Source organism: Cydia pomonella, unplaced genomic scaffold (genome assembly GCF_033807575.1).
Source record: "Cydia pomonella isolate Wapato2018A unplaced genomic scaffold, ilCydPomo1 PGA_scaffold_202, whole genome shotgun sequence".
NCBI classification, from domain to species: Eukaryota; Metazoa; Arthropoda; class Insecta; order Lepidoptera; family Tortricidae; genus Cydia; species Cydia pomonella.
The window spans coordinates 814,625-838,707 of NW_026907842.1; the positions used below are offsets into that span (position 1 = coordinate 814,625).

Sequence of the window (24,083 nt, forward strand, 5' to 3'; positions counted from 1 at the left end):
CTTTCAATGAAATGCAATTTTAAAGAGATGGAAACTTGTGTAGTTAAGTTCTGTATGGTAATTCTTTAGTTATCCGTAATCCTAAATATGACTAAAGAATTTTCGAGACCTAATTCTTTTTAATTTTCAACGCTATACGTTCTTCCCGGGCATTCATTAGTAAGTTCTCGTTGGTTCAAGCCAAGAATGCCCACAAAAAGTGCACCCGTCGGTTCCCGGCGTGAAGAATTTGGGAACCGATCTATTGTTCAAATAACCTGCCGTACACTTACTTGAATACTGATTGTAACTATACGGCTCACGCGTACATTTTGTCAGTGACAGAATTTAGAAATGAAGCAGCTGTTTAATCGTACGTTAATTGTAATTATTTACAAAGATAATATTGATAATATTTACTTAGCTGCTCGGTGCGAACAAAAGATTACACTTATGGCGTCACATTAATTACTACCACAAATTCAGAGCCAATAGTGAACCGTACTTGACGATGTGTAATGTAAGTACGTTCTATGAAGATATTATTTTACAAACTTACTGTTACCCATTATTTCTAGAAAATATGAGGAGTATTTACTTACGTCAATTTTGCATGTCAAAACAACTGTGACACGTGCGTAACAAATACACGAAAATAGGTAAGCAACAAAAACAGTCAAAAACGATTGTTACCATCTATATAGTAAACAACTGTCGGCATTTAACAATGACAAGTCCGTGTTATATTATTTCCAATGCATAAAAGATTTTGTTCAATTAGGAAGTTCCTCGCCTCTTTAATTTGTTTTTCCTACTCCTCTACTGTTATCTGTCATTTATGCATTCATTAACACGAATATAAGAACATACATAAAAGATTTCAAGAAAAGTCTATATTGTCTATTCCTCATAAAAGCTCTTGTGCTTTTATAAGCTATAATGTTACTGCGATTAATGGCTACCAACCTAACAAAACAAAAACGAATACAGTTTTAAACTAAATATTCATTTGGTTGCATAGTAAAAATAATTACTTCATAAGTCAGAAACACGCATGTGACACCCGTAATATAGCAACACCCATAGACTACGAAGACCGCTTAGCGTTGCTTGTTAGTCTCCGTAGGCTACGGTGGCCAAAATTGAGAAAAAACTGTCCAAAAACTTAATTTAGCAAGTAGCAAGTACCAGGGCCTCATGAGTTACGAGGAGGTGTCGCCGACCGGCCGGCCGCGGCCCGGGGCGGGCCGGGCGCGTCACAAGGTATGCGCGCGCGTCTTGGCTATATACTTTTGCTGTAATTTGTTTACCTAAATTAAGATTTATTTTTGTTGACTCGTAGGAAAAATATTGTATGCAACATTGTATAAGTAGGTCAAAAAATTCTCGTGGCGTATTCCTTTACAATGTTCGCCTACGCCTTCGGCTCCGGCTCACATTGTAACTCACGCCACTCGCCTTTTTTGACCCTTCTTATACAACTGTTGCATAAAATACTATAATGAGCTCTCTGGACTATACCAGAAAGTATTATCAATCATATCAATCAACCTGTCAATATTGAAAATTTCGGTATTGACAGGTTATCTCTTTATTTGACAATTTGAGATACCGATTATTTAGACGTATATTCTAAAAAAATATATTACCTTTTAGAATACCGCATAACGTATCTTTACACCGGCGAGATAGCTTGTTAGAGAGCGAACTTTCCAGTTTTGCACAAAGCGTATTGAGTGGAAGGTGCGAAGTGCTTCCCAGAAGGGTCCTCGGGAACAATGAGGGAAGGTATCATAGAAAGTGCTTCATTTCTTAAAGGAAGCCAATAGACGTGGCTCTGTCGTGACGTGAGTCAAGTGTCAGTGATTTTAAAATAAATGGTGAATTCTTGAACTGACGTTGAAAAGGCGTTTATATTATACGTATTTGTGATAGGTACATTTTCTAAGGCCGGGTTTAAACATGTAAGTTTTACTTGCGTAAGTAACTTATAGTGAAATTGCAATGTACATAAACAACCTAGTAAGTCGCTTAGCACACACAATATTCACATCTTCTTCTTCTAGCCTTATCCTATTTTTATTTGTGGTCGGCTCTCCTAATAAATTTTCTCTAGTTATATCTGTTCCGGGTCGCCGTTGGGTCTACGAGTATATTCTTATTCTCTAGGTCTTTCTTAACTACGGACAGCCATGTAAGTCGAGGTCGTCCACTCTTTTTCGGTTCTTTCATACATTCGAGCACCTTTCTAGTCATGTGGTCCTCCGGCCTTCTCATGACATGACCATACCATCGGAGTCGTGTTTCCATTAGCTTGTCCTGTATAGGTCTTATTTTGAACGAGCCTCTGATGTACCTAACGCTTCGGTACTTTGTCCATGAGTGTCACTCCTGCAGACCACCTAAGCATTCGCATATCAGCGACGTGAAGTTAGTCGGATTGTTGCTTCTTGAGAGGCCAACATTCTCCACCATATAACATTGCTGGTCTGACAGCAGTTTTGTACACTTTGCCCTTTACGCGGATGGGCATCATCGGGTCACAGAGTACTCCTGTAAGCTTTCTCCACTTTTGCCAGCCCGTACTTTTACGATGCGCTACGTCGTTGTCAATGTACACACAATATTCTCATATAAAATAAAAATAAATAGTACATGTATATGTAAGAAAAAGTCGATAAAAGTATTATGAAAACGGACGAGATAAAAATTATGCTCACACAGACATACAGTTCACAAATAATAGTAAGATAGTGTATGAAAGTGTTTTCAGAAAGTAAGCAGTGCTGAAATATAATAATTATTCACAACCTACTTATTACATAATCTAAATTGTTGGAATTATTTTACACACTGGCTAAACCAATACTTAAATATACCACCCAAACATACGATTAATCCAGAGATTAGATCTATAAAAGGAGTCGAATAATCCACAGTTAGCAAGTAGAATGAGATAAAAGTATTTGACCTCTAACATATCTTAGGATACGGTTTTATTGCTCTTGCGACCGAGTTCAAAGTCATTACAATCATAGAATGGACGAAATAGATAACTCTAATATGTCCGAATTTGTTATAAACTCTATGCACTTATGCAGACAAGTCACGGGTAAGAATTGACTATAATGATTAATAGAATTGATATGTATTAAGACATGCCTAGACGTCAACGGCTCCTTAAATAGCGGACTATCGAGCCACCCAAAGTTATGTGCATACATTATGATTTGCTACACATAACGACACCATGAAAACTAAGTTATTGGCGATTGCTGATACAGTGAAGATCGTACACAATAATTAAAGCCTCACTCATAGATATTTAAGTAACTTTTATCGCTGCACTTATTATGTACACTTCTCTTGTACATTGGCCTTTAACCAGCTTCTTATCAGTTTCAAGTGAGATCCTCAATTAATTTTTACCGAAGCGATACCATTATTTTATTTAAAAGCCCTTTATGGAGTCATGTAAGTAAGTAGTCAACGTTTTATTTCTTTCTGCCCATTAAGAATTCCAAGAAGGCAATGTCGAGCGAGGACTCTAGAGTCCTGGAGAATCTAGATTCTCCAGAATGACAAAGTGTTCATTGACCAAGTTTGGTATGTGTGGTACGTTTCATAAGATGCTGATTAAAAGCAGCAAGGCGTTACATAAATATTCTTGCTAAAGCAACTCGTACAGGTCCAAGCAAGGATACTTTTCGGACTGTCGAGACAAAGGTAGGCGGCACAAGGCGATGAGACTCCTAATTCACCCTACGTCACCTCGATAACTTCTGGAATTGTTGCGACAGGTACTTCTTCCGGTTGAAATGTAGCTCCCGGTGCAGAATCATCTTTTCTGCAAGCAGCGCTGGCAGGCTGGCTAACTGTACACCTAGGGTTTGTGCTGGAGTTGCGGTAGGATACGTCAAAATTCTAGGGAGCAGAAGGTACTTACATCTTTTGGTTGAACAACAGCTCCCGATGCAGGTCCATCCTCTGCGGGCTGTCGAGGCAGGGGTTGGGCAGGCGGCGCGGGGCGATGAGCCCGCCCGCGGCCCCCTCCCCCTCCTGCACCATCTCGTCCGCTCCCAGGGCTCCGACGGGGACCAGCCCCACGCTGCCGGACGCGATCAACGCGCTACGAGATACGACTGCAACAAGTACAATGTGATGATTAGATAAAGCTCTCAAATTAGATTTAAATGTTAGAACTTCGTGTTGTCCTCCTTTAACGTCCGGTTTTATTTTGGCATACATAAATACATCTAGTTCATGTTTTCTAATCGGTTAACATCACACACGATTTGTTGGATTAATAATAAGTATATGATAATCAATTCTTCGTTCAAGGCTAACGCGTGTTTTTTATAACTTTTTTTTTTCATATAGTTTTTTATAAGTTTACTATAGATTTTCTTTTGTTACTTTTGTTGTTTGTGTTTGTGTTTTGTTTCTTTTGTTATCAGGCTGCAATGGTTTTTTTTAAGCCCGAAGCAGTATGCGTGTACTTAATAAGACTATGTAAAAAAGTAAAGCATAACCTTAGGGGACATTTAATAAAAGGTTATTTCACTAATCTATGAATCGAATGAGGTTACAACCGAGGCTCCGCATTGATTTAATGCACATACATGCATGACTTCCAAGTATGCGCCCCGACCTCATGCGTAGGTTTAAAAATGTATTCGCCTGCCATAAATCAGAGAAAGAATGCATAAAGTCTTCGACCTTTCAATACACGTATATTAAAAATATATAAGATATCCTTTTAAAGGTAAGACCGGTTCACAAAGACGTTTGCTAATAATGAGTAACAGAATGACATCATCTTATGTTACCTACATATTTTGCGCATATGCTCCAATCTAAAAGGATCTTCGCGAACATATCTCTTGGCGCTCGGCCAAAATACAAGGAGAAATCCATTAGGTTGCTTCACGCAAATGCATGGCAAGCATTTCCATAGTTCATCTTCTTTGCGTAACATCAGCAGTAGATTTAAATTTTTACTGACAGGTTGAAAATAAGTTCCTCGGGGTTGTGATTGTGACCTCGTTTGTTTCGACTATGATTGCGGTTCCTATAAAATCAAGCTAATAAGCGTGCCATGGCCCTACTTCCGCGCCTCGCTTCGAAATCTGAGCATTATTACAAAGCGAGTCGTCACGGGTACACAATTGCAATTGCAACCCCTGCAGTGCAATGATTGTGTTTCACCACTCTTTCCCGCTCGTTATCGCGGGCAGCCACGGCCTCATTTCTGGCACTTTAGATAAACGGAAACGGCTGAGTTATGAACTTTAAAATTCATTTTGTTCACGAGCCCGTGCCGGGCGGGCCGAGCACCAAGTTTAAAAAGTTGAAGCTCGTTGTGGTCACGGAACTCTAGCAAGAGACGATAATTTATAACTAAACTATTAAAACCTTAATACTCGTACAAGTCTTTTACGATTATCTACCTACTTACGAAAATGTAACAAATGGGTAATAAATTACAATCGATGAATTACGATTTTTTTTACGATTTGATGAAACTATTATGATTTTTCTGATATTCGGCAATACTATATCGAATTAGATACATGAATGTTTGCAGTCATTAATAATCTGCGAAGCAATGGCCTTAATCTAGCAAAGCAGGTCAAATTGTAAGCTCACATGTTACCTATGTGTGACATAAGACAAATTTACATAATGTGTCGGCGCCAAATGCCTCTATGTCGCATTATGTTATCAAATAACATATTTACTGCCGTGTTAACCATCAAAATAAGACATCCTTTTAGGACCATAAACCATTTTTCATCACACTTGCTCGTAAACGGTGTTATTGAACGCCAGCATACTGAGATGGAGTGAGTTATACGGGGTGTTTAAATCGCGAAAAAACCCCGAAATCGAGAAAAAAAAATTACTCTCCCATAGAAAATGTCAAGGTCAGACAGCCAAAATGTATGAAACAGGCAATTTTTATTCCTGCGATTTCGGGAAACTCATGTTAATTAAGCCCTGGCCTTAGGCTTCGGGCTTAATTAACACTTGTTCGTAAATTCTTGTTTACCGCTCTTAATACACAATATACTATTGTAGTTTATTTCGCTACTAAGTATAAAGTTACCACTACCAACCACTACCTCATGGTATTTTAGGTATGTGGAGATAGTTGAGCCCCCGTGCAAAAAAACTTATATGTAGGCGAGGTCAACCATCCATACAGCTGAGTTTAGAGTCTTAACTTTAGACTGACGTGAGTGGTGCCTGAAACTACACAATAACTTGTTGGTGTCACAGTGTCATTAAGTATTTTAGAATTATGATAATTTAAAATATTGCAATAAAAATAGTTGTATTTTACGGTACCTGTAAGCCTAATTTTGGAACTTTTTCAATTTTCTTTTACGCCATTGCCATTGTTTAATCATATCACTATTTCGAAGCGAATCATTCCAAGACAACGTTAGTTATTTAGGCACCCTTTATGTACAGATATATTACATAGCTATCGTACCTCCAGAGGTATCTTTGTTTCCCAATCTTTTATCTGTACATGGTACATGACATGACCTACTTAATTCTGAGGTAGTCGTCGAAATAGTAAACCGTGGCGTTACGTGCATACGTTTCTTTTGTCACAGTTTGCCGCGATGACCCAGCGTTCTAGACCCATAAAGTGTGTGCGTTATGTCATTTTAAGTACAGAACTCTTGAGTACGTGCGTAGCTTGTCTAATAACATGGATTTTATGAGCTGGAGATTTACCTAGTCTAATGGCGACCCTGAACTCAGCTTAAATTTTATGGTGCTCTTTTAAACAGGGATTTGTGCGTTTACATTAGTTCGATGACGTCACGCCGTCAACAGTAAAAAATAAATATATGCGTAAAGGTATATGTCACAATCATAACCGGGTCTAAATTATAATCTAATTTATTTTATAACCTCTATTTACCGATATGTGTCGGTGGATATTGTGCGTGTTGCGTGTCAGACTATTGACAAATATGTAATTACCATTTGAGTAGTGGGTGGTTTGAAAAAGTGTTATCTACCCCAAACATTTTCATAGACTTTTCATCGGGTAGTTACATAAATCTCTGTATTGATATTTTGCTGAGACATCAGTTGGCCATGACTATGACCAGTGTCGAAACGTTGGTAAATAAAGGTAATAAAACAAATTCGTTATAGACCTGGTTATAAATGTGATTTAATATGTGTTCAAAACGCGAAAGTTTTAAATTTTAAACGTAAGATATACTATACCTAAGCTCATTAGTAAGGCATGTGTACCAACTTTAGAAATACAAAGAAAATAGGTGTTCATTTGAGGCCTACACTTTCGCGACGTTCTTTTTCCAGTTAGGTCGACGTGCTCTAATAGACCTTAAATCATAAGAATATTTTTGACCTCAAACAAGCGGCCCGATTCAATGAATGAGATACGATAATGATAAGTTCTGCTTTAGACAAGTTCTCATTAAGATCTTATTGGTATCACACCGGAATCGAATATAAACGTTGACATGTCGTTTAGTTATCGATCACTTATCGATCTTATAAAGATCTTCCCAAGATCTTAAACGTGTCTTAATCATTCTTCGAATTGGGCCGAATGTAAATTTTTACTTTCAATTACGTAAACAGAAAATCTCTTAGTGAAAAGTTAATTAAATTCGCTTGAAGTGTTTAACAACTCATTAGCGCGGTTATTACATTATACGATTAGTACTGACATTCTCACGAACCGCTAATGTGGCCATAATCCAGGAAATATTATACCTTTACGGACACTACACATACCGGATGTTGTCAGTATTTACTTGTGAAATTACCCCTAAACGTACAGTGTTAATGCGACTCGAGCAAACTAAATATTTAGAGCTATAAAGGTATTTTCACTTAATCACCCATAGACGCAACGAATCGAGTTTAAACTATAATTAAGGTGCTTTACAATGTTTCGTAAAAACCCTTGTTACAATAATATTTTCAACTAATAGGCAATATCCATTGAAAATTTCTTCTTATACTTGCTTTCTTATGGCTTTGTTAGTTTCCATCAAAACATTTACATGCAAAATGTTGCCAAGACGAAACCATAAGGCTCGCACTGTCTAAAAGTTAATCTCTTGTAGAGCCAAGCTTCTTCTCTACAACGCCTAACTTCACAAACTCTACACCTTAGTCAAAATGTATGGCTTGGCCGTTTCGCTACCGTCACATGGGCGTAAGGTGAAAAATTGATATACTATGAATCATTGTTTATTACACAATACTTCTTGTAGTAACGAAACGGCCAAGCCACATATTTTGAGTAAGGTGTATAGTTTATGAAGTTAGGGCTTGTAGAGTTAGAAGCATGGCTCTACAAGAGATCTGATAAATTCTTGACAGTGCGAGCCTTATGGTTTCGTCGCAACATTTTACATGAAAATGTTTTTGATCAGATTTTATTTTGTAAGTTGCTTGTGGCAATCTTCCAGAGATCCTCCTCTAATTTAAAGGGTTGGGGGTGATTTACTATAAAAAAATCTGAAATACATATATTTTATATAATCTGCTTTTTTTACTGATTCCCCAAACAAACTTCAACCCCTTTTCCTCCCCCTTTTTTTGGGGTTGAAAACTATTATATATCCTTCACCATAACAAAAACTATCTTTATAGCAAATTTCAACTAAATCGGTTCAACAGTTAATGATTCCCCATACAAAATTCCACCCCACTTTTCACCCTCTAAGGGGCTAAAAATTTCATTGTGTACTAATACTATCCTATATATCATATTTCAACTTACTTCTTAGTAAATTCAGGAAGTACCCTAAGGGTTTTGATGATCATCAGTGAGTGAGTCAGTGACGAAGTGTTTCTCGTGGTTTTTTAGATATGAATAAAAAAAAATACTTTATAAGTCGACTATTGAAATGATATCCCGAGAATTTTGTTTATCTGGTATAATCCAAACCCAAGTTATGGGGGTTCAAAAACGGCGAAGCACTTCGAGAAAAGGTAATAGGTAGTGCCCTTGCGCTTCGTTTTGCTCGTCTTGGCGAGATGTTTTAATGTCGTCAAAAAGTCGAAACGTCAAGATACGACAAGATAGATTTTTGGTTGATGTTTTTGGCAGATGTTAATGAAAAGTGTTTTTATAAGAGATAAAGGGAAGTGATAAGGTCCATTGGCGATCTATCCCCCAATAACTTCACTATCATAGAGTATTAACATGACTGGTCGATAATGCTCCCATGTTTACACAGTTTCAAGGAGCGCCCTTGAAAGGATAAGGTACGCAGTGGGCCCGTTTATTGAACCAGCAGCCTGTGAAGGTCGCGTCGCCTGCGTACAGGGGCAAGTCCTTTTCAAGGTCCTAGCTGAATGGCGGGGGAAAATTCAATTGGGCAATGTATTTCAGGAGTAATCAGGAGCGAGGCTGCTTTAGGTGTCGGTGATAGTATGGTAGAAGACACATTTCGTAAACTGCTCTTATCAAAATTTAAGGATTAAGTGCTCGTCGTAAAGTCATTATAGAATTATCTTTACAGATAAGCGAGGCGCCTCTCAACGTCATCAACACATTACGGCATATAGATTTGTAATAAATAACCTTTTCACCACTAAGAAGTTTCTGAAGCAATATGAGAATGTCTCATACATATACATACAGTTCAAGCAATAATCCTATGGCCATTTATGGTATTGAAATCATTCATCATCATTCCGATATCGTTAGTAGGAAAGCATTCAGTCGTTATTGCCATGCCAGCACGCATACAATCTGCACGCAGCTCATTTAAAAATCGATGCCAATCGCCTGACCCCTGACCTACGGATATATTTAGCTCATCCAGCTATATTACCTGGGCAAGGTCGCTGTGGCTCGTTTGCTAAAACAATTGACGTCATAACAGAAGGTTGCCATGTTAAATCTACCGAGTTAATCCGCTAAACGTCGGAAATAGCAAAATAGGTATTTCAAGCGTTCAAGCCTTGAGCTTTACAATTTGCTTAATTATTAGGTTTTATTTCCCACGTCTCCACGGTGTGTATGAGGCAAAGGGAAAATGTTCAAGTAGAAACAGGAGTGTGGAACACTCGACTCTCTTTAAGAGATGGGATGCCTTTGAATACTTTGCTTACAAGTTTTCCTCGCAGTTTTTTGTATGGAGGCTCTTATGCCGTATTCCCTCTATTCAGAGAGCTGCGGGTTCCGCGCCAGCTCTACATTTCCTCTTTTTATTACCGTGCCTAATACAAACTGCGATGCTATTGTGACATTTGTGACAAGCGAGCTTGTTTACTTTAGCAACCTAATAAGCCTGTGTACTCAAAGTAACAGAGAACAATATGGCATCGCACAACAAAAAATGAAACAATAGATTCATTTGCAAAGTCCATTGTTTTATCACTAATGATCTTTCCTGCACAGGCAAATAAAGTGGTTAACGAAGGGGAGATTGATCATGTTGTTCTTACATGGATCTTACCAGTATGGCCTTCAAGATCTGTATTTTCGACCAGTAACCAGTGACCGCATTAAGTCCCAATCTTAAGATATAAGTGGGTTAGAGTTGCTGTTTCAGAAAATACATAAAACAACAAAAAATGCCTCTAATATTTTCTACATGAAAAAACAAACTTGTTGATTTGCAGACAAGACTATTCATATTCAAAGCGACTAAAATCATAGAGTCACCAGATTTCATAACAAAAGCCGTGACTCGATGTCCTGCTCCACACACAAAAGAGGGATTATATACGTCCATTATCCTGTCTGGACCAGATTTATTGCTGGACACCCTATAATTTTAATCATCGACTCAATAAACCTTTTACGTGAAAGCATTTGAAAGCTCTTTAGAAGTTCTTGTTTTTTTCCGTTAAAATAACGTAGTCGTCGTGAAAACAAATATTATTGTCACTTGACGACTTTTTGCTTCTTACATTACTTTCTTTTATGAACGCGCCTTGATAAAAAATATATGACCCCGGAGTCCAATTGTGGCGAACTTACACAATAAAAATGTTTTTTGTTTATGTTATTGTTAGATACAAAAACATGCCTTTGAATGTAGGGCATTACGCACCCAAAGGACATTCGTGACTATGTGAAATGAATTGAGCGACATAGCACGCACGATTGTACGGTAGGGCTCAAAGTCGGTGATCAATTGCGACAAGGTGTTACGTTTTGTGGATTGGCGTATATAACCTGCCATGGCATTTTACGCGTTATTGCGACGAAGTAGATACTCTAGTGCACAGTTACCGAGCCCGACTGTACTAAAAAGCGGTACCTATACAATAGGAAATCTGTGTTAATTGAATTGCTCTATCTGTCTGCGGCAATCGACAATAACGAGTGGGATTTATGTTCGGATTTACGCAAGCCACCATTATTTGGTTTCACAATGTGCCTTACCCGCCTAATTGATACGTGTTTATAACACGACATGACCGAGTCTAACCTCCGCCACAACTACACCAGCAGCATCGAAATCAAGCCAATAAGATATTATGGCGTATGAAAATTACTTATGACACTTACAATTTTTAAGATTTAATTGGCGCTGTTTGGTTGCACCCTAAAGACACATATATGATCGACAACGACAAAAAATACACTGATTATGTAAAAATACCTACTTCTAAAATAACTTCGATAATGTTACGCATAAATTAAATTTGGATTTAAACCATTAAAAAAAATTACATAACCGTAATAGCACAAAATCTAAATATTGTATGCTATAACGGTTAGTTCCCGCGATTGGTGGCTTTGGTTTTCCCCAATAGTAAGTTCCAGTGGGTGGTAACTTCTCTGGGAATAACCCAAATAGCACATGCAAGTAGCAACAGTACGTTGCGTCATTTGATAAGACCGACCTAAATCCAGAGCTTGATTTTACACATTTCGAAGCAGACGTAACCATAACACAATATAGCGGTGAGTGAGACGAAAAAAGTGTTACGAGACAAATAATTGCTTAGACTTATAATAGTTTTTCTCAGTATAGCACTCAGTGATACCTACTGAGAATAACTAAATAGTCCACACGAGTATAGTTACATGATTTGATTTCACAGACTGCTATCTAAATCCAGGGTTTTGGTTTCAACATTTCGAAACAGGTGTGACCATTAGACAATAAACCGATGAGTTTATATCTAGACGAAGAAAGTGTTACGAGACAAATTATTGCTTGGGCTTATAATTCCCTAGGCACGTGTGAGCTGGGGTCGGATGTTTATTGCTCGTAACTTATTATGGCTGGGGAACACTTTTGAATACTCTACATGTATGAGCTACTGCATAACGAGTAGATAGTAAATTAAGTCCATGCAATTTATTCACATCGCTTAGTAAGCTTAGGTAAGTATCAGACAGCAGCGGAAAAGCGATGCGAACTAAGAAGTTAAAGACTTTAAAGTTTAACTAATAGAAAACGTCGTGCAAGCCATCTGTTCCAAACAGGTTCGAATATTATATACCAATGTTATCGCCAGCCCATCCAAAGAAGCATATTTGTTCATATTTTTTCTCCTGGTACGTATATCCCTTGGTTTAACGAGGCGAACGGTTGCTGGTGGCACCCAATAAGCAATGAGAATAACAGCGCAGAACGGCTTGGCAATAGTGATGACGTGCGCAATCAGCATTAGAGTCAAGCCGATCCCCCGTGGATGCTCTCGCTCAATCAATAAGTCACTTCCTCATGCGGGTGTACGGATCAGTTAACGTGATGACAGTTATGATTTCAAATACGTTCCCGTGGGCTCTTTACTGGGGTCAAATAATTCGACCAAAGATGCACTGAGAAAGCCTGCACAGCTAATGGGACAAATAGAACATCATTGTTTTAAATTAATGAACCAGCCTTTTACTATTTAGGTCATGTTTCTTTGTTTTAATTGTAGAATTAAAAAGACATTAATTTCATGAATTATGCGGGTTTGAGGTTAGATGTTATGTTGTAACTTGTAACAGTAATAGCTTTTAAAGTGGATTACTAATAATTATCACAGTGTAAGTCATGTTGTAATCATGTAATCATTGTATGTCTCATGTGCATGGTGGTTTTAGATTTGTCTTAGTTGATATAGTAGAGTATGAGGCGTACAATATTTTTCACAGTAAACGTCATACATCTGACAGATATTTACTTTTACTTGATAAATACAATAACAACTTAATTTGTGTGTGTCGTACTTAATAAAAAAAATGCTCTACAATCATTTTTACAGGTAATTATACTTATCACTCCTAATCACACCCTAATTAAGCAATTAGCGACAAAACAAGAAAATTATCTAATTACAAAATACAACAGTCGACATAGTCTAAACACTCGATTGCCTAAAGATTAATGATTTGCTTCTAAAACGATGAAATATTGTAATTTTATCTGTTAACTATTTAAAGAGTCAATACGGCTTTTACCTCGACGTAAAACCATTGAAAAAGTACATTTTGTATGAGTTTTTATACTGTATTCCATGATTTATAGTTAGTTAGTTAGTTAATCTTACTATCACAATACCTACAGCAAATGTAGATCACAAGCCGCTAGTGTTTCAAAATAAGTGGGGTGTGACTGTAAAGGGTTGATGGCGATAAGGGGACGTCCCCATTTGATCGCTCCGTACCGTACACTATCCTCCCGCGCAACTTAAAAAGGCAACAAGAGCCAAACATATACACAGTTCATGCTACTTTTTATGGAGAGATTTCATGTGACAGACATCTGTAATCTTTAAAATTTTGATTAAAGTACTGATTATCATGCTCTGGCCAATATTATAATAAAAAAATTGCTTCAAAGCGAGTTCGGATTACGCTATTGTGGTTCAGTATAGGTAATTCTATGGTTTAGATGAGATTAGTTACCGTACCATCAATATTATTCGAGGTATTTTTATACACCATTATATTATTTTTGTACGACCATTTTAAAACGTATTAGATTTTAATAATAAAAGTGAGTACGGTGTTTAAAATATGAGAGAAAATCGTATTATTTTAAGCCAATTTATATAAGTTGGAGTTTGCATGCACATCAATTTTATAAAGAAATGGTTGCCTGAATTCTCAGCTAACCGTAGTTCGTAAACATTCCGGCAAGGACATTTAGCTAGGGAATTTATCTAACCGCAGGGAGCGATTTGGGGAATAACTGGAGCAACAACCAAGTTAGTTTGTATTTACAAGAACTTTAGTCATCTTAAAGGACTACCTACATTTGATAATCTGTAGAGTACGATTTTATACTAAGTATACAAAATTCGTTTTCTAATAGTGGTATTGACCCCTAAAAAACATAATGACCCCTCTCGCTGGACACGCAATTTGCATAACACTGTCAGGATTAATTTGAAATAGGAGACTATTAGGCGCGCATGCTATTCAGGCGCTCTCAGATAGTTGCGATCGTAATAATTCGGTCTTTATCAGTTTAATGAATTCAAATAAACGATTTATTACACTAACGAGAAAATATTTTATCTAATTCCAAATTCTTGTCTAAGCATGGATTAATGTTGCTGATGTTATGGCGATAGTTAATTATCTCTAAACTAATCCTTTTATATAGAGACATTAGGAATCCTAATAGCGTTTACTACTAAATAGTACGTCAGTAGTTTTACTTGTCAAGCTTGTCAATCAGTAAGGATTGACGAGGACTACCAGACGAATGGCTTCGACCCCAATATTATGTTCAGATATGGTGGCACGACATACCCGCTGCCGTCCTAGACAAAAACGGCGCCTGTCGTCCATGTCGGTCAAGACACCGTCATAGTCAATATTACAGTTTTCCACCTTGTGTCATGGGAATAAGGTGAAAATGTGCATACATATTTTTGACCGTGACTGTGCGTACATGTCCCCTTGTTTGCGGTAGGTAAGTACCTGCTGATACGTACCTATATTAGCTTTAACTAATACGTATATGTCTGCACTTACGCACGTAGCCACCTAGATGCATGAACAATGTTTATGAACCGCACCCTAAAATAGTAACTGACCGCTAAACGCCACGTGGACTTACACTCTACACTTCACACCACTTTATTACATTTTATTAGTATTTTAGAGGTAAATTTATAGTTTATCGATGTCAACAACACGACATATGTTTAACTTATCACTAGTGTTTTTGTCTACGAATATGAATCATAACATTCATAACTGAAACGAGAATTAATCACGTGCGCATACTTTCATTAGGTTTAATGTTTCTAACGTGCTATTACGTTCGTGGTCGCAGACAGACTGGCGAGGAATTGTATCATCATCTTCTGGCTGCACGAGTTTTGCGAACTACCCGCACTTCGTTTTGATACTCTTAAGTATTTACTTTTCTAGCGAAATACGTTGTCACTTTGTCTACACACAACACTCACGACGACTTCCAATTATTTGTGACTCTGTTTCATCACTCTTACTTTTGCTAATCACTGAAGTCCTACTTTCTATGGGAATAATATAAGTAAGTGCACGCGATTAAGTCCAATTTCAGTTTAAATGTGAAAATCGACTCGATATATGAATCATATATCAGAAATCATAAATTACTGAATATAGTTTCCTTATTGTGCACTCTATATCGTAAAGGCATTTTGTCAACACATCATTAATCATCAGTGACTCGACTTGAAGACGTACAGTACAGATTTAACTATTAACTGACTCATCAATACAAATAACACCTCTTTTTTTATAAGTTTGAGATATCTAACACATGGAATGGACCATCACATTCCTAAGAATTATTATGTCTAGAAACACAGAATACAGTTTATCTTATCTAACAAACATTTATTCTCGTATTATCATTCAAGATACCAAAATGAATCCTCATGACCGAACTTTACGAAACATTTACGCCCTACAATATCACTAACGCTTAAATACGATAAAGATTAAGAAAGAGCAAGCAATATCAACATCTGGGGCAGGGCAATATTATTATACGTTTACGGAGTTTGATGGAGTTGATGCATTTCGCGAACTATCACATTAATTTAATTTATTAGTAACGTGCTGCTTTTATCGAGTATCTATTTTTTTAGTTAGCTCCTGACCTAACTCTCCTTAAAATATCAAAAAGCATCTAAAAATATCTTAATACCAGTGTTAAGAATTTTTTATCAGCCAAATCAAATTTTAAGATGAAGGTGAATAAGTTGGATTGATATGCTACTCTAAAATTTAAAATCTGATCTAAAATCGGTACGATAATATTCTACACTAATCTGTTATTAAAACACATATGTTTAAGCTTTTCTTACTATTATTTTTCATCGCTTCCCTCTTCTAATTAACAATGTTCAATATTCATAAACAGGTTTAAAAAGTGAAACACGATTCAAAGTTTTCAAGAGTCGTTTACCACCCACAATTTAACACAATTAATGATATACTTTTCCACCTTTAAAAGCCTGTATTTTTAATTACAGAAACCCCGGGCAACAGTGACCATGTAGTGGAGTAGTTACGGCAGGTGTAATTCAGATACCTTGCCTTTTGTAATAATTAAACTTAGCCACGTCTCCAGTATAAGTCTGACGTCCGGTCACGCAGAGTTGTTGAGAATCTCCGGGTCAAGTTACACCAGTGACAGCAGAGACATGTTTTGTGAGCCTATCTAGGCTGTACAATACCGGCGCCGCCGTTCCGGGGTGGCTTTCCCATAGCGTGACGCCGGGGGCGGCTTGTCGGATTAAAAAATAACTATCAGTTATTACGAGGAATAGTGAAATATGTCAGTAGACTTACCGGGTGAATCATAAGGTGGTCATTTTATCAACTAAGGCATTCACACGTGTCTCTGAGGCGAATCAAAATTCACGCATTGCCAATGCTACATTTTTTATTAAAATCAGAATCGAAGCTCCATGTCCTTTTTGAATAATTTACATGCATAAAGTTCTTCACATTTGCTCTTTAGGATATACATACCTAATAGTAACAAGTAATACTTAGTCAGGTCATAAGTTCTGTCCCAAAGATCTTGACTGAAAAAATGTAAAAACAGGTTTTAATAAAAAAAAGTTAGCCATTATTTGAAAGCTTGTTTTATACTGATCAAAACGTGATATAATTATTTTAAAAATAAGATCGCGACTATTTACTAATTGTTTACTTTGGGATTGTCGTTAGACGTGAATACGCGGCTGGATTGCGAAAAATTATACTTCATAAACGGAAGTAAAATCAGTGTCACATCAATTAAATAGCTACAATTGTTTAATAATTTTTACGAACCTACTTTATTAGAACGTTATTTTATCATCAGCATTTAGTTCTCCAACAAGGCTGTAAGAGTACTTCAGCTAATACCCTTCAAACTTAGGGTACTTTTCAGTAACATGCTTATTTTTGACAGCCATCCAACAAGTAGGTTTGGTAAAGGTAAAACATTAACAGTTGCAATTTTGGCAGGCCAATACCCATGAATATATGAATATATATCTAAAGCTGCTTTTGTTTTATGTAACATAGAACAATTGAAAAAAGAAAAATAAATAAATAGGTATCCAAATCATCTTGAAGAGGCCGCGTATTTTTTGCATTTTTTTTATTACTATTTTCGAAAATTTCAGATTTTACGCAAAACTGAGATATAAAATTACATTAAATTATATTGTAAATAATTGAGCATTAAATAAGCTTACAACCCATATATATGAATAATATGAGATCTGTACCTACCTATAACTTTTTTTATCAGTAACAATCTTTGTGACAGAACTTATGATCTGAAATGACTTATCTAAACAGTTGACATACATGCAGAAGCATAGCTATAACAGTGTTAGTATAATTCAATACATAGAAAAAAACGAATAGTTTTTGTTTACAAAACGCGAACAATTAAAACATGCTTTGCCTCCGGGCATGCAAACAAAACAAATGAAAACCGATCTCGCTCGCATTCCAATCTCATTATCGACGGCGTGTAAACAATATCGATAATAGTTGTATAAACATCGATAGTGCAGGCCATCCCTTCAGCGGTTCACGGGCAGGGCGAGGGCGTTGACCCCGCAGACGGAGCTTTTCGCGTCTCGCCCTACTTGCCCGCCCGCCCAGCTCGCATAATAAACACATGTAATTTTCAAACGTCACACCAAATAAACTAATCGTTTTAAACAAAATTAAACTTCATAAGAGTCGCTTGTAAAAAGACTGGTTATCAGTAATAATGCGATTTTATTCCATGGTCATATTAAATAAATGCGAAAATAATTCCGCCTGTCTTCCATTTCATTACCTTGTTTCACTTAAAAGAATGTAGTTTTTAGTCCTATAGCTTGATAATAGATGATACTTTTTACTGGGAATAATTACCTAAGAGGGTTAAGTTTGCAAGGGAGTGCCATTAACGTGGACATCCTTAATTATGGCCACTTCTACTTCGTTATAAAGTTCTTAATAGTTAACTGAGTAAAAGTAGGAATCAATGCAACTTTTTACTGAACTAGACCAAGACAAAAAAGAAGGAAGATCATCATCTCCAGTCATGTCATTTCGCAAGAACACGACAGATCAATGAGATTTCTCGCGGCTACAACACGACCAGCGTTCTACGAACGATCATGCTACTTTGTCGTCGGCAAAAACTATTTCAAAGAAAATAAGGCTATTAACGGTTCCTGAACCTCGGTAACATTTCTGTCGACAGATTTCCTTCACCGGATGCACTAAAATACGTTCTGAGTAACACTCAGCCGAAAATCGTGCTCAAGGGCCGCCTTGTGTCGGAAAAACGCACTTGAAATTATGTAAGTGTTCGTGAAGTACCCCCGTGGCCCGTTGCAAGTAGCGCTCGCGTCAGCGGTGCCGACCATTATATTTAATACCTACTGTTTCTGCTGACTTTAAGATTTAAAACACAGTAGCAACATGTAAGTGGTTTATTCGCTAATTCTAATAAATATTAGCTAACATTCAACCAAGCTTCCTAGTGTAAAAAGATCTCTTCAACTGAAAATGGTCTTTAGGAACATTTAGAGATGTTCAACGAATCGGACGAACCGCAGCATTGAAAACGAATTGATGCATTAAACCAACCATCTTTCAGCTCAAATAAAGTCTCACACACTAGCTGATAGGCAATATGCTCCTAACTGTCCGCGGCACCTAGACAATGGAGGCTCTTGCCCCGTATTCCTATTTCACTATTCAAGCGCCGACGAGCATTCGTCTCAAGAAAACCAGTATTAAGTGTCATCTTCGATTACGCACCGTTGTAACGAATCTGGTTATATTGGTTACACAGAGACGGTCAAAGACATGCCCTTGGTAAGCTATTGGAATACCAGCCCTTGACTCTCCCAGTTTTCTCTAGTCCAGCCTGATCAAAGCTCCGCACCGCACTTGATTGCACTTTCGCTTTCGACGCGTCGCATCCAATAGCGAATGCACTTTTTAACAAGTTTGCAGTTCCAGTGATCTTATAAGGCGTGGAAACTAATAAAAGCGTGGTCCTTTCCTACTGAATACCCGTTGCGCGCCTATCCTTTGCATATTACGCAATATTACAAAGACGGGACTTTATTATGGAAAGGAGTGGCATAAATAAAAGGAATAGAGGCCAGTAAAAACCAAGCGTTCAGAAGAAAGTCAATTTGTAACAAGGAAAATAACAAAATAACAAAACATGCTGAAGTACGTTTTCATTGTTAGTTCAGACGTCAAAGATATGTTTACATTCGTCGTTTCGACTTATCATATAGGACTAAGGTGCAAAAGTATAAAAATATCTCTTTACCACAACAGCTCATAAAGGCTCTCCCTATACTTCAAACAATAATGAGAAAGCGGCATTTTATCCACAAGAATCACAAAGTAATCTAATTTTTTTTTTTTAATTGTTTCCTCGTGTTGGCTGGTAGAAGGATAACTATTTAATAACGTTCATTTACAATAATTTCCTCGGTTCGGTCGGTTTGATGTGAGAGAAGATTCCTTCTTTAGAAGTACTCGCTATGGTCGTGATTCAATTTTGGAATCTTTTGCTTGCTCGGGTGTTAATATTAGCATGCAGGGTTGCACAACAACTTTGTCCCCTTGTAAAGCAAATAATTATTGCCGTCGACTGTACCTGTAGTAAATTAGGCTCAAAGAACAAGGCAAGGCTCTAAGTAACAAAATTGCCTTTTTCTAGATTAACTAGTTTGCTCCGCTCTCGTTAGAAACTCGTAATGGCCATGTCGTAAGACAATTCCATGCTTTCATAAGAAGATGTCGCTGGTAATGCACGGATTACTGCGGATATTGTCTTCTAACTTTCCATCGAGCTGGAGAAAAGCGTTTAATATAGATTTCCAGAAAATTTATATCCCAGTTAATATGCCCTTGTCACGCAGTTTATTGGTTTTTAACAACAACACAGATACAATAAATAAAGCTGTGAAATTACAGTAAGAATATCATCATTAACGAGAATGGCATTAATATTATCTATTTAATTTCATCACTACACACTAATTTAGGTAGGTTGATAGTTTCTGGACTACTATTGACAAAAACTGCCAGCTGCCAGTAAGTATTAGCTAGTTGAATATCCGTCTCATTACGCAAGTTAAATACAACAAAGTCTTACTTTATGCAATTCCATAGTTTACGTAGTAACCTAGTAACAAACTACTGTTAACGCCATTAAATCTCATAATTAACGGAAAAATAAAAGATTAAACAAATGAATTCCATAAAATGAGTATGTATTAAACGAATAATCGAAATATCGAATCGAATAATAATAAAACGAATAATAAAATCGAATAATAAAAGAAAAAAGTAAATATTTATTTTGCGGAAATCCATATGAATGGAAACTAAAATATAACTTTGCTATTCCGTGAGTTCAAACCGTGCTATTTAATCAGTGCTAATGCTAATCCGTTATAATACTTGCATATTTTTTGGTGACGAGTTTTGCACTTTTGGTAGAAACATGGTCGAGCGACACAAGGCAATTTATGAAGGAAGTGTCGGTCCGACTAATAGGTGTCTCGGGCGACCACAGGGCGGGCTCCTTCTTTGCCCAAAGATTGAGCCTGGCGGTGCAAAGGGGCAATGCTGCTAGCATCCTAGGGAGTATTCCAGAAGGTATTTTGCTTTGGGGAGGTATTTTATATTTAGTTTATATGTATAAATGTAATATAAAATATTTTCTTATTTACATGTAAACATTCTGAGGGATCTGAGGTTGATGTTGCTCCAGACTTCTTAGAAATAGTCGCTCAGTATAAAGGAAAAATGTATGGTCGCTGGAAGGAGTTCTTTGATGCAAGATCGCAAGAAAAAGTAATATGGTACAAGACCATCCAATGTGAGCCTCCTCGGATACCTTGGTGGGAAGTGGCTGACTTAAACCGGGCGAATATTGTACGTGCTCACAGGCTTCGGTCCGGTCACATTCCATTAAATATGTTTGCTCATCTGATGAGGAAAGCAGAGTCACCCAACTGCGATATTTGCGGCTCTGTCGAGGATGTACAGCACTTCCTAGTGGAATGTGTTCGGACTCGAGACAAGAGGGCGCAACTATTTGAAGCTAGGGGTTATGCAGTAACTGATATTGGGGTTTTTTACTCGATACTGGCGGAACCCCTGTCTAAAACTGCGAAATTCGTGTACAGTTTTTTTGACAACTCGTAACACATTGAAACTGTAATGTAGAGGCCCAATGGAGCCGACATGTCTCATTGATAAAGGCTCCTTTTAAAAATGTAGATATAAAAAAAAAACATGTGATCATTCTTATAAATAAATAAATATACTTAGATGGTTGGCATTCCTTTTGGTGGTGGTTTGTTATATTTATTTGCGTATTTATTTTTGCGGTAGGAGGGTGGAAACTTAATTGCAGGTAAAAAATAAGCAAGTAAGTATAATAGGTTAGCACTGATTGAATAGCACGTTTTTAACTCACGGATTAGCAAGGTAATATTTTTCTAAAGTATTCGCATAATATTTCGGGGTACGGTTAATGTTAGGCACATTAACCTTTAAACATCTTAAACATGGATACAAAATAAGTAATACATGGATTTACAATTAAATAGATGTAAGGTTAAATATTGTTCTGTCAAAAAAGACACGTGAAAGTAACAATCGGTCAATATTTTAACCCTTTATGGCAGCTAGTCGTTAACGTGCGTTCGCTCATTTGAATAAGCAGGGACACTTTCAATGCATACATGAATATGAAATACTTCATGAATATTACTTGATGTAATCACGTTTGATTTTATTACGAGTCGCGAAAACGAACGATAAGTATAGATGTAGTGCAAGGACGTCTTTTTGCGAAACAGAATAAGTGGATACTTTATTAGATTGCTAGATTCAGCTCATAAATATAATAAGTTACACAATCAGCAATACGATATTACTGGTTATGGTATACTTAATGATAACTTATTCATGAATGTATTGTTTGTACCGCGCTCTGCAGAACACAAGAAATTGAACAATCGTATACGCATTGCAGGATATTTCCGTAACTGACTTCCTTTTTGGTCTACAACATGAGATTTGTAAACAATTTTTGATGCGATTCATGTTACTTTTAACTCGAATTTTATCCATTAAGAGGAAAGAGGAAAATCGATTCTCCATACAAACGTAGTCCTCATTTTCCTCGGGGCGGTCGTCCCCTTTCCTCTTAACACTTAAAACTCTTTAAAGGTACAACATTAACTTTAACTGTATCAAAAACTCGTCTGATATTATTCTCAGCATTCTTTTAAAAGGCGAAAAACGCGCAATGAGCGGAAAAAACGTGAAAAATATTACGCGTTTGTATGCCGTTTCTATTATATTTGGAATTTAGTGTTCCACTTTTATGCGCTATACGCTGCCCAGCCCATTAGCAAATTGGTATCGCCATCGCTATAGTAGAGCAAAGGCTAGCCTGAGTAGTTTCCATTTGATGTCTATCGCCTTCTACGTCTGCAACCTTAATGTTCAAGGTGAAAAGCAGATTTAATGCTAAGAAAGTGTAATTTATTGTTAAAAGCCATAAAAGGACAGAACGCACTTATACTGTAGTACTAGTACCTTCTAACAATTTACTGCCGGTTATTCACTTTAGAAGAAAGTTCGCATGCTGCCCATGCTCAAAGGAAAATGAAATTAGTGTTACATCTTACAATTATTATTTTATTAGCACTTAGGTAGATCGTGGCGTCGTAGAATTTGCAATTATCATATTACAACATAACTGAATGTTCAAAATGAAATGCTACTTTAATGCCAAGAAATTCTAATTTAAAGATAATGGCTAGTTTTATATAAAGGGAGTTTTGCCGGTCGTTTGAATTTGTTCATGGTTCTATAAATGTATTTTTACTAAAGTTATAAATTTTTGTATTAATGACTTTATGATTTCTTTTGAAGACTAGATAGATAGAATACTCTTTATTGGCACACCTCAGTAAAAATATACAAGAAAAATAAACAATTGATTACATTTAGAGGCAGACAACAGGCGGTCTACAAATGGGAATCAAAATTACTGCCTAATAGTAAGTAGACCAAAGACTATATATAATTTTTATTTGATTTAGTCAACTTCTGCAAAATTGAACCCCCTGCATATATAAACACTCCTCAACTAGCCTACGTTTTTACAGTGCATACCGCAATTCTTTGCTGAATATACCAGGGTTAGATTCCCTAAATCTAATCGCATGATGGCTGGCAAGAGTGCATAAAAGAGACGGCATTTCCAAAAAATATGACATTCTCGTATGACAGTAGCTCCGTTCAGAAATTAATAAAATGCAGTATGGCTTGACCGAGTTTACGTATTCTAACATAACTATTTTAACTTTACCAACTACTGATTTCGGCTAGTTTAAAGTATAATGATCGATTCACGTGTCGCTACTTGCTACGCGGATACTCCACAGTTATCTTTTGTGCATCGCATTGTGTACAAAACGGCACATTAAGTATGCAGCGTGCAGCCCGGCATTTGGCACGGGAGCGGACAAAGGGGATCGGGAGCAGGATAAACGCCAGCTCCATGGGTGGCGAGCTCAACTAGCCGTACATTCTTATATAGCATAACATACTTTCTATGAATATATATGACTAT

The 24,083-nt window shown here is 37.0% G+C and overlaps 1 protein-coding gene across 1 annotated transcript in view; it reads right to left on the bottom strand.

Moving 5' to 3' along the window:
• The window catches only part of LOC133533701 (actin-associated protein FAM107A-like), a 42,871-nt gene that overhangs the window by 13,542 nt on the left and 5,246 nt on the right, over positions 1-24,083 (bottom strand). Inside the window, exon 2 of the mRNA XM_061872732.1 lies at positions 3,926-4,121. Coding sequence (XP_061728716.1) covers positions 3,926-4,121 — 196 coding nt within the window. The remainder of the gene's footprint in view (positions 1-3,925; positions 4,122-24,083) is intronic.